This window comes from Nestor notabilis, unplaced genomic scaffold (genome assembly GCF_000696875.1).
Source record: "Nestor notabilis isolate BGI_N333 unplaced genomic scaffold, ASM69687v1 scaffold7899, whole genome shotgun sequence".
Classification (NCBI taxonomy): domain Eukaryota; kingdom Metazoa; phylum Chordata; class Aves; order Psittaciformes; family Psittacidae; genus Nestor; species Nestor notabilis.
In genome coordinates, this window is record NW_009944996.1 from 46,427 (window position 1) to 58,393 (window position 11,967).

An 11,967-nucleotide genomic window follows, 5' to 3' on the forward strand; every position below is an offset into this window, starting at 1 on the left:
TCACTTGGTCAGAATCTGAAGGGAGCCAGTGGTTGAACGTTGTTTGAAGGCCACGATGCTGTAAGGAGCAATAAAAATGCAGGTTACAAGAGAGCTAGAAAACTACTTTCCTAAACTACTGTTTGCTTTTCCCCCATCAATTCTTTAGTTTAAAATTCATTGTGGTATCTGTAGCTGGCTGAGTGCTCATGTGATTTCTCTCAAGGATCTGCCAGCCTTGTATACAAGTGATGGTATTGGCACCATTTGTCATCTTTTGGACTTCAAGTCCTAATAACACGTGTTTGTGCTGATAATGATGCTAACTTCTCTTCGGAGCCTACATTAAAAATCAGTTGAGCAACTAGCAGTGACTTGCTGTTAGAACAGCAGGGTTATGGTAAGAAACGAGTCACTCTTGTGTCTGGAAAATAGGAGGAGGAAAGCAGAGTCAGGGAAATGATGAGTGTAAATTAGCCTTCCCCACACCAGCAGTCCTGCTGACACTGGGTGTCAAATGTGTTCACAAGTCCAGAAAGCCTTTGGATGAGACAGAACTGATGGTGTAGGACCTTTCCTTGTAGTGTTGCTTTTTCTTCCTATCAGAGTGATAACACTTAACTCAGCATACATTAGCCATATATATATATATATATATATAAACCCCCATGTATTAACCATGCCTTTAGACTTTTTACTTGTTCCTGAAATTCACCTCTCAGTTGCGCTGTAGCTGCATGGTTGGGCAAATTCACTGGATCAGAAAAGTAACCGCTTCTTTCACCATGTAATAGTTTCTTTTAGAAAGAAACACCTGAGGGATACTCAGATTATTCTTTTCTATCACAATAAGTAAACTGTAATGGATTTAAAAAAAATGTTTTACTTTGTGTAGGATTATTCCCTCATTCTACTTATTACTATTTTCGTAATATCAAGCATTACATTCGTGTGAAGGCTTTGTCCCTTGGGATTATCAGCTCTTAAACTCTGCTAAATATTCCTCCTACAGCAATTCATGATACATTAAACAAGAGAAGATTAACAGCATTGGCTAGATCACTTGCAAGTTTCAGGTTTTGAATCTCCTTGGTATTTGTCAACTTATTTCTGCAAAATTTTTGTTTCATCCAATTTCCTTTTTCCTTGTAAGTTTACTTAAAAAAAAAAAAAAATCCCATCTGTATTATATACTTTAGACCTAGAATCAGGTAACATTGAGAAAATACACAATGTTCTTTTGGACAAAACCGTTCCTGTGCCTTACCTCAAAGGGAGGAGAGTCAGGCAGCCGACTAGAAAAGACAAAATGAAACAGAAGCCGCTGTACCAGTTCAGTGTGTTTTGATAGATCTTATTGTAGACTGTAGATGTCACTACTCCTGTGATGACTAAAGACAACTGCAGCAGGACAAACACTTTTCCTGTAAACCAAGAACACAGTTTGTTACAGGGAGAAAAAAACCAGCTCTGGTACCTCCTGACTAACCCTGGGTCACCACTGTGTGGGAGAGCAATGTGGTCATTGCTTCACAAGCACCAGATGGCATGAGCTTCTATCTGCTTCTGTTCGAGATCAGAATTTAATGCCTTTTCCTTCTTTTAGGCTCAGGATGAAAGATTCAGCCAGCAAACTGTCTGCTTAACCAGTCTAGATATGGAGGTAGCTGCTTGGAAGAGCAGCAATAAACTGGGCAGTAAATGCTCCTTTCCCTAGAAGGTAGAAAAGTAGTTTTGGGCTAAGATCTTTAGGACAGGAGAGAGAGGAGAGATTTTAGTCAGGGTCTGCTTCTGCCTTCAGTCAGAATAGTGGTCTGCTGGGTTGCAATGATAAATAATGCCTGAAATGGGCAGGTGTGTGTGATTCGTACGATGTTTTGGACAGAGAAAACCGAATTATAGTTGAAACATCTTTTGTGCTGAAGCACCCTTCTGTTTCTGTAGTGGTAAAAGGGGGGAAGGTGAAGTAACCCAGTCCTGCCAGGATGTGCAAGCTGCTGGGAGCAAGGTCAGTGCTATACACTGGGCTTGCTGCCCTGGCAGCCTTCCCCAGCTGCACAGCACCAGCAGCTACCATCGAAGGGAACAGCGCTGCTACCAGGAGGGAAGGGCTGCTCTACTGCATGGCCCTCCTCCAGAGCCGGTCTGCCACTGTAGTCGGGTGCAGCCTGTATGGCTTAAGGTGGAGGTCAAAAACAACATTAGGATTAATAACAGTGACTAATTTGGGGTGTGAGCTGCTACCTGTGTGGCAGGTAGGTGAGTTTGCTACAGAGCATGGTGAGGAATTAACTCAGTGACAGAGCAGCATTGTGTTTGTATAGTAGAAGGGAAAAGGATTGCTGTAGGACCATGTTTGGAGGAGACATGAACAGCCATGGTCCGGAGGTCTTATTTGAGTGCATGGCTAGTCCTGTCTGTTGTGTCTAAATCCAGCTTATTAGGGTAAAAATGGTAGCCTTCAATACAGTGCTGTGAAATACATATATTGTACTGTTTTCTAATACATTTTTAATAGAAAATAATTTATGCTCCTGTTTACCCATAAAGGCTGATTTTTATGCAAAGATTATCCTTCATTAGTTAAGTCATGGTCTGACAGGAATAAATTGCCAGGTAACACTTGGAGACATGTTTAGAAAGCATAACTGGAAAAAAAAAAAAAAAAGATGAAAGAAATCCACCCTTCCCAAAGCTGGAAATAAAAGAAGCCAAATATAAGCTGTAAATATCACAGTGCTGCAACACAATGTCTGGCTTCTCTTGTTTTTCCCTGGAGTAGTGTGTTTTTGAGCAATACCTCTGGTGTTTTCCCTGCCTCTGAGCTGCACACTGATAATCATCTTTAGAAGCACGTGCTGAAAATTGTGTGGGTAAATGATGCAGCTAAGGACAAGAAGTTCAGATGTGACAATCTTGTCCTGCAAGTCTCTCTGCTCCTCCCTTCCCATTTGTGGTACCAACTGTTCTGGTTTTATTATGCAGAGCACAGATTGCAGCAAGAACTTACCTCTCTGTTTGTACCTTAGGCTGAATCGAGGGATTTGAGTTTTTTTTACTGGTAAGACAATCAAAGCACTTACCATAGGATGATCCTTCGACATGTTTGGATAACATGGACCTGATGGTTGGTAAGGGGATGAGGGCAAAGAGCATCACTGCCCGTGCTGCAATGCAATGGTTATCATTAGTACCTGCTTCTTGTCCCCCAACACAACCACCACTGCTTTTGAAGACTATGGGCCTATGGCTTGGACAGGGCCTTCGCTTCACTTTTTCTTGTCCCTCGAGTACCAGAAAGAAGTACAAATCTTTGGTAGGAATGTAGGTCCTCACTCCATCCAAGCGATGGTGGGTAAGCTGCCTATTGCTCCCACCAGCAGAGGTACCTTCCCAAACCAGCTTTGGTCTCTTTGTCTCAGCCTGAAATCCCAGCACAGATGGAATATAGCACTGTCCCTTGAGACAGTGAGACTGATGATTTGAGCCTAACTGGCAGAGAGAGCACCCCATGGTACATGGCTTTGACAGGAATAGTACCTTTGTCACACTAGAGCTGTTTTCTATCTTGATGCTTCTGGCTTGCAGTATTTTAGGCTTTCGCTAGTGTGGAAACTTCTAGGGAGCTGGAATTACTTTCCTGTCAGGAGAACCAGCTTCAGTGAAGACTTGGTCCATGCCTATTGTACCAAGGTGTTTCAGCAATGGAGGGAACAAGCATTCTGCATGCTGTGTAGCTGTATGTGTACATGATGGACTTCAAATATGAAAAAAAAACATTTTCTTTTTTTTTTTCTTTTTTAATAGTTTGTTCCCCAGCCTGATTGCAGAAATGAACAAAATCTCTTACAAAGTTTCACTCAATGTTTGTCTTAGTGCACAAATATAATATCTTTCCCTTTAGAATAACTTTGATTTTCAATTTCTTATTTCCTGTAAGGGTAGACAGAAAAAGCACTTCAGGCCACTTATCTTAGATCTTTTTCTCATTTTCAGAAGAAAAACCTCAAAGCCATACAGCACACAATACTGTTTCAGATATGAATCATCCATCTCTCTGCCACGATGCAGGCAGTTTTTGGATTTTGCCTTCTGCATCCCTGCATATGCTACCTGCCAACAAGAAACTTGCCTTTCCTTTGTTGTGAGATGCTGGTCCATGTATACATAGTGTGAAATTTGTACACTACAATTATCGTGGCATTTTAGTTACTCCAATGTTTTGCTGTTGTTTCTCATCGGCCATAAATGCCTTAATGGAATAAAAATAAACCACATCTTGAGATATTTGCTTAATAGAAAACCTTTGCTAGTTTGTTTCTGTCGTAGCCTTGAGCCTTACCTCGTGAGAAGCAAGTGCTTGGGCAACACAGTCTAGTGTGACATGTCCCAGCCCATGGTGGGAGAGTTGGAACTAGATGATCTTAAGGTCCTTTCCAACCCAAACTATTCTATGATTAATGCGGTGGTATGATCTGACTAGTACCAATAGCCAGCAACAATTCCCACTCACCTGTGGTGTGAGCATTGTTCTCCTGCTCAGGTCTGGGCTATGACCAAGTGACAAATTACAAGTCAACCAACCTTAAACTAAGCCTTGGCAGGAGTGTATGCCTCCTCTGGATATTGTAAGATGTTGAGTGTCAGACTACAAAGAGTGGGGAGAGGGGAATGATAATGAAGCCCTCTTGGGCATTGCTCCTGTGACAGTCTGCCTAGCTCTCTGCTCTGAAACTCACAGTAAAACAGAGCAAAAGCCCTTTTGATGCTGAAACACCCCGATCCCTTTCTCAGAGTGCTCTTGCTTGTGTGAGTGGTTGTTTGACTTACCGATGTAGAAAAGGAACGTCCACTGCACAAAGGCCATGATGAGGATGCCAAGACTGAAGGATATCACTCCGATCATGATCATAGTTATATCCTTCAGGTATCTGGAGAACACAAATACCCCTAGGAAGCTGGTGATGAAGATCACATACCCAGCAGCATTGCCGTGTCCGATCTGCACAGCATTCCAACTTAAAGGCTCCCTGAGCAAGAAGAGTGGGAGTACGTTCATTGCACCAACCACAGCAAGGTCATAGAGCATTGCTGCCACAAACAGCATGATGATGATAAATTTCGAGGGGGATACTGGAGTGGAGCTGCTGCTCTCTGTGTGGGCTGGTAGCTGGCTGCCCAACTCCTCTGCACTCTTGGGTTTGGCTGGGCAGGAAGCTGCTGGCTTGGGGACTGTCAGGACGAAAGTGCTGTAAAGGAGGCAGAAAGCATAGCAAGCAATGCTGCAGCTCACCAGCACAGTGCCCTCTCGGTAGCGGTCACTGAAGCCAACAAAGAGGTAGCCAGATGCCATGCTTCCCAGGAAGCCAGCGAGGCCGTACACCAGCTCAATAACGATGAGCCGCAGGGACCTCTTGCTCTCGGAGGAGCCCAGGGATCCCAGAGCCATGACACCTGCCCAGAGCGTGGTGAAACCGCCTGTCAGCCCATTGAAGGCAGCAGCCCCGTACATCACCTCAATCGGCCAGCCCAGCAGGATCAGGAGGAGCAGGAGAGTTTTGGAGCCCAAGTAGCCAAGGAGAGGGAAGCAGATGGGAATCTTCCGATGTATCCTGTCCCCCAACTTGGACAAGCCATAGGCTGACACGAGTGGGCTCAGGCCCAGGACAAGGTTGTAGATGATATAAAAGTTAGAGACAGCTTTCTGCTGATCATCTTCCAGCACATGGGAGGGAGCAGTGGCATTGGTCTGGTTGTAGTAGTTTTTCACCACCAGCAGCAGCGCTGTGTCGTAGAAGGCACTGGCCACTTGGGAACCTGCGACCACGGGCTCAATCCACGTCCTCATCACGGTCACCCCCACCATGCTGCTGGCGACTTCCTCTTCTTGGGAAGAGCTGTTTTCAGGGAGGTGTGCAGGAGGAAATGGCTCTTCAGAAGCTCTGCTCTGGAGGCATGCCTGGGGAGGAGCAGCAAAGGGAAGGACAAAAGGTCTGCTGGGCTGCACGGGATCAGAGTGTTGTGCAAGAGATGATCTGGCTGGGAGGATATCTGCACCTCGCCTTGCTGCGCACACTCCCACATCCCTGTGCTGCTCTGATCTCCAGCTCACAGACAAGAGGCTTTTGTACAGCTGGAGAACGCCCTGCACTCACGAACTGCTGCTGCTGCTCTTCTTCCTGGTGTAGTTTCAACAGAGGTCAGATGACGCAGGGGAATTTCTCTCTCCCAATTTAGGAAGTGAAAATGATCAAGTAATTGCTGCAATTTGGCGTGCTGGTTTTTTTTTTTTGTTTGGTTTGGATTACTCCCCCCCCCCCCCCCCCTTTTTTTTTCTCCAAGTGGCTGTGGGAGCAAGGGATGGCTGTGTGCTTTTACTCAGGTAATCTGTGAATTCCCCTTACCACAAGATCTTTTTCTTTTCTTCTACACAAATACGTTGTTGGCTATTTTGCTTGTAAGTGCAGGCCTGCTGGTGTCAGCCTATGCCTTGTCCAAGCTGGGGGTCAAGCTGTCTGCCCTGTTGCTGCACTGTGCCCATTATGTCATTGTTTTTTCAATAACCCACTCAGGAAATTACACCGAAAAGAAACTAACATGGAAAAAACCTGGTTTTGGTAACCTGCCTCCCACAGTTGCCACTCTGCCTGCTGTGTCCTTTGCCTTTGCAATGTGGGGATTTCCAAGAGAAAGGAGAAAAGTCCCCATTTATCCAAAGGCATCAGCGACTGCTGCACTCCAGTGATCTGAGCTGAGCTGCTGGCTGGGATGGGTGAAAGCCCACCTCCTGGAAAGCGTTTTCCAGTCCCCGCTCCTGAGGCCAGTGGCCATGCCTGTCTGCAGTGCTGGTGCCACATGCAGCTTGGCAACTTGGGAGTCAGCCTCCGATATTGCTGCTGCCCAAGGGGGTCAAGCGAAGCAACTCAACCCAAACGGCTCCAGGTCCCTACATGTGACTGGAGTAGGATATGGTGGAAGCAGGCTGCCAGCTCCAAGGAAGATGCTTGCAGTCCCAGCTGCAGGAAATACTTGGGGGATATTTGGCAGCCTCAAAAATGCTAGCTTAAATTGTAGTGATCTCATTCTGCACTGGTTTAATAAATCATAACAGGCAGAATAACAATCTGTTCTAGGAAGATTTATGAAGATTAGTTTAAAAAATAAATTAATGATTAATTTGCAAGAACAATGTTAAAGGCTCCATCTGTTACACTCTGTATTGATTCAGGTGACATTTACTCAATGCCTGCATACTCATGGCTCAAGAGTTTTATTTTTTCATTCTTAGGTCAGTTGTGCAATAATTTTTGTTTTACATTTCAATGCAAGGAAAAGAAGTTCCAGTGACTATCAGGGAAAAGAGTGGGGAATTGTCTGCTAGAATGATTTGTGCTAGACAATTCCAGTTTCACCAGAGAATTTGTTTTTTGGTCAGGCCAAAAGACTCCAGAAGCCAGCTGTAAAATATAACTTGGGTTGTTTCAACAGTTGGCTTTTTTGTTATTTTTTCCACCCAGACTTTCTGTGAAAGGTGTCCAGTTTCTTTTAGATTTTATTCAGAAGTGGGACAAGTCTTTTTCTCCAAACCCTGGAATATTTCCAGAGGATGGAAATTCCAGGCAACATAATGAAAACCCAAAGCATCAGCCTCTGACTAGTTTAAGCAACAAACTCAAACAGAGGAGATGCCATGTTCTGCTTCACCCAGGGAGCCCTGTCTCCTCCACCATTAGAGACATTAGAGGGAAAGATAAGACTTTGTCCCATTCAAGCTTCAGTTTGGGACATGGGTTATCTTGAATTACAGAGGCATGTTACAGGCACTGTGCTTGAGAGACTGCAGATCTGCTTAACTCTTACATAAGGGATATTTTTCCTCCACTCTTTGTTGCATTTACAGGCTGCCTGGCTTATTCATCTGACACTCTTGACATCTAAGTGATATGATTTTATGCTTAATGCTCTTCAGGCCTAGATAGCTAATGACCTGTGCTAAGTGCCGTTAGTGATCTCACGAGTTACTTACGTATTTCCAGGATATTCTGAGTGTTCATTCACAGTAAGTGTGCTTTTGGAACTAGTTCTCATGGAAGGATAGAATTTCATGTCAGTAAATGCAGAACAGTGAGTACTAAAATAAGAGTTTAACCCAGGCTCCAGAATATTTCCCACTGCAAAATAATTTTCATGAATACTATATTCACTTGATGCCACAAGGACTTAAAAATTACTGTTCTCTAGCATCAGCTTTTCCATGAAGCTCAGTTCTCAAATTGCTAATATTTATAGGGACATTTGTATCCACTTTAAAATATGCTTGTGCAGCATAAACACAGTGGAGCCTTAAGAGCCTGAAGAGAGTGGCCCTTGACATTTAAGAAAAATGCATGCACTGGGTCATAGAGACTAGCCTAAAAGCAAAATTACACTTGTGTAGCCTGTTGGAAAAGGAACACACTGTTTTAGGACATTCCTCTCTGGAGTTGTCTTGCCTTGAGGCCCACTAGGGGCCAGGTCAGCTCCGTGTCTCACCAGCTCTTGTACATTTGTCAGCCTGGCCAAATTAAAGTGTTTAATGTCTCCCTCTGGCAATATGTTATACATTCCTATGCAGTATTGGATGGGGTTTTTTTAACCATTTGTGATAGTTCTAGCATTTTTTCTGTCTGAACAGGTTTGCTGTAGGGATGTTGTATCCTGCGGCAGCCAGGCTTGGCAAGTACCAGCGCTATGGAGCTCGGTCTTCAGCACTCCTTGTCTGGAAAGGTCCTTTTGACACTCAGGACTGCAATCCAATGTGGGTGCATAAGCCTCCTTCATCTCCCTTGCCTGAGCCTGCTGATGGGATTTATGAGTTACGGTCTCTGGCCTGCAAGACATTTCACCTCTGAGGTGGTAAATGAACTCCGTAACTACTCACCCTCCCTGATACATGCTGGTAGTCCTGATCACACAAAGGCTTTGTGGCAGTGGCAAGGCAGGGAACCACGACTGAGGAGTGGGAAGTGCCTGTTTCTGAGCCCAGATGGAGCTGTGGTCGTGTTACAGCACTGTAGAGAGGGAGAGCTAGTTGAAAACACTGGGGAGAAGCAGCTATTTCAGTGATGGCTTGCTTTTCTTCAGAAAATACATCTTCATCATAAATGACCGCAAACTGTAATGACAAGCTGTGCTCTTTCTCTCTGTGGTGTGGAAGGTTGGCTTCCTCACTGGCTGCATTTAATTAAACATTGTCCCTGTCCTCACAAGGCACGTGGTTCTGCTTGCAGAACTTGGGGGAGATGGAGGGAGAGCAGAAGATGCACAGAAAGCTGGGTGCACAGGACATCGCCAAAGGGATGCAGCATCCTGGTCCAGGGTGGTTGTCTTGTGGGATCTGGAGCTGCTGCTAATAGATAATAATGCCTGGATATAAAAGGCTACCTAGGCAGCCCTGTTTCAGCGACTCTGGAAAACAACCTCCAGGCTGTCTGGAAACTCTCAGTGCTGGTGCCAGTGTCTGTAGCATTACATTGCTGTAATAAAAGGCAGGACCATGCCCTTACAGGTGCAGCTAGGGGTGTCTCATACACTGGGACCCCTGGGCCAGCAGTCTGGCATGCAGGAGGTGCAGCACCACCAGACATGTTGAGATGACCTATGGAGACATCTGCTTTCATGTGCTCACGGGAGGATGAGGAAGCCCAGGCCATGGGCAGTGTGAGCACACGGTGCCTCACTCCCCCGTGGCTTGAGGCCTCACATGTTGCCTCACATGTGCAAAGCCCAGGGCAGTGTGCAGGCTGCAGGAAAGCTGGAGAATGGATTTGCTGCAGGGAGGGACCTCATGGGGTGTGCTGGTGTGAAGCACACGAGGAAGGGTGACCCCATGCCAGGGCAGGGGAGGTCCATCAGCTTTCCCTCAGAAGCAGCCAGCTGCCCCACTTTAGGAACATGGGAAAGCAGCCAGGAACTGGAAACAGCAGCACTGTCCAGTTTCCTTTGGGACAGACGCTGGCTGACCAGGCAGCACCAGAAACCTGTGCTGCCGTGCTTTCACCAACAGATGTCATGTTTTGTCTATTTTTTCTCATTTCAGAGTTTCCTGCTTACCTGGTTGTAGTTGCCTGTGGGCTCCTCCCTCTGCTGGAAAGCCAAAAGCACCTCGACACATGCTTTTTGCTGACCTGGCTTCTCTTTTCCTTAGCTTGAGGAATTCAGTCAATTAGTAGCGCTGACAGCTAACTGTATGCCTTAACATCAATCCTTTCCATGGAAGCAGGAAAAAACGCTTCTTGCAATACCTGGTGTCTGCCCCATCAGCACAGAACAAATCCTGCTGTAGTTCTTAGATAAGCCTTGTGCCAAATTATTTTATTTTGTGTGTGCACATCCTCCTTTTCATTAATATTAATGTATTTTTAAATTGTTGTCATGGTATATGGATTTGGTGTGGAGGCATTGCAAAGTTCAAGAGTGTGCAGGCAGCAATGGACTTGAGAAATGGGATGAAACAAATATCCTAGAACTACAGCTTGAGCAATCCTATGTTCAATAAGGCAAAAATGAGCAATCTGGATAAATGAAATAACCATAGCAAAAACATGACTATTAAAAATTTTCACTACTGAAAGAACTACAGTCAATAATCCATAAAAACGCAGTTCAAAACCAAAACCTACCCTCCACCAAGTGCTCTCCAAAGCTATTTAGAAATAATTTTTGTTGTCTACTTCACATTTTTGTTTTTAATGTAGGTCTAGAAACTTGCATGTCAATGGTGAAGGAGTATAAAAAAAGCCTACAAGTACATTTAAGTAATAGTAGGTTTGTGAAAAGGCATTAAGGGTGAATAAAAACTCCATAGAAGGAGTGTGTGAGTGAATTTGACTTGGGATTTATAACACTGAAGAGGAACTGTGTGTTAAGGGTGGACACGAATCAGAGGAAGACTAGACACAGACAATATTGGAAAGGTTAATGTGACAGACAAAGGATGAAAAAGAGATAGTAAGCCACCTATCCTTGTGGAGTGAGGGGGAGGAAGAAGAAAAGAGCAAGTAAAAAAGGAGCACTGTGTTTTCTGGGCTGGTAGGACCTTTGCCAGGTAACTCAGCCCTTGACAGGTACAATGAAAGGGAATGAGTATCCCTCCATAAGGCTGCAGCTCCATGGAGGTGGGAACAGCAGCCGGCAGGAGACATCAGGACAGTGAAGAGAAAATGGACAAATCCACTCTATTTCGCAGGGTGAGAGGTGGAAACAGTCAAAAGCATCATCAATGTTTAAAGATAGAGGCACTGCCTTGCGCTCTGTGTAAAGCACAGTGCTCCCTGTGGAGAGGAGGGAAGGTAAAATATTTCTCTAGATCTTAGTTCTTCTGGAGGTATCCTGGCCTGAACATCCAGCTTTTTTCAACTGGCAGGTCCCAGGTTAACCCTCCGCTTGGCTAAATGTATGTTGTGAAGGCAGGTAAAGCAAGCGCTGAAGCCATCACCTGCAGTAAGCCCTCAGTGATACCTACCCCAGGCACTCGGAGCTGGCAGATGGTAACTCACTCCTCACAGCCTCTCTCTGTTCACTTTGCTGGGCTAGGTCCTGAGCACAGGAATTGGCAAGAAAGATTAACTATGATTTTAGTCACTTGAGTATTTAACATTTCCAGGCTATTTTATGCACAACATGCCATCAAAGACATTTAGGTCTTTTGTTTAAAAACCCCAAGAAACCTCACACGTAACCCAGAAGCTGCAGATGCTGCGGCACACTCCAGTGACATTTAGGAGCCTTGCCATTCTATTTTTCCATGTGGCAGCTCTTCCACTGGGGGGTGTTTACGAACCTCTGCAGTTCAGAAATAAAAGCCACAAGAAACTTGATAACAAGCTCTTAAAACCTCTCCTTGATTACAGAGCACCATCTGCTCAGTGCCAGGCAGCTCCTCCATGGACCGCTCCCCAGAGTGGTTTCGGATACGTGGTTGCGTGGCAGTGCCTTTCACTGTTTGTC

The 11,967-nt window shown here is 45.1% G+C and overlaps 1 protein-coding gene across 1 annotated transcript; it reads right to left on the reverse strand.

Moving 5' to 3' along the window:
- SLC46A2 (solute carrier family 46, member 2) lies at positions 1-5,845 on the reverse strand. Its single transcript, XM_010022676.1, has 4 exons — positions 4,810-5,845; positions 3,063-3,146; positions 1,247-1,403; positions 1-58 (listed from the first exon to the last, which is right to left on the reverse strand). Exons 1-4 carry the CDS (start codon positions 5,843-5,845, stop codon positions 1-3), a joined length of 1,335 nt encoding a protein of 444 aa, XP_010020978.1.
- Positions 5,846-11,967: the final 6,122 nt, after the last annotated feature.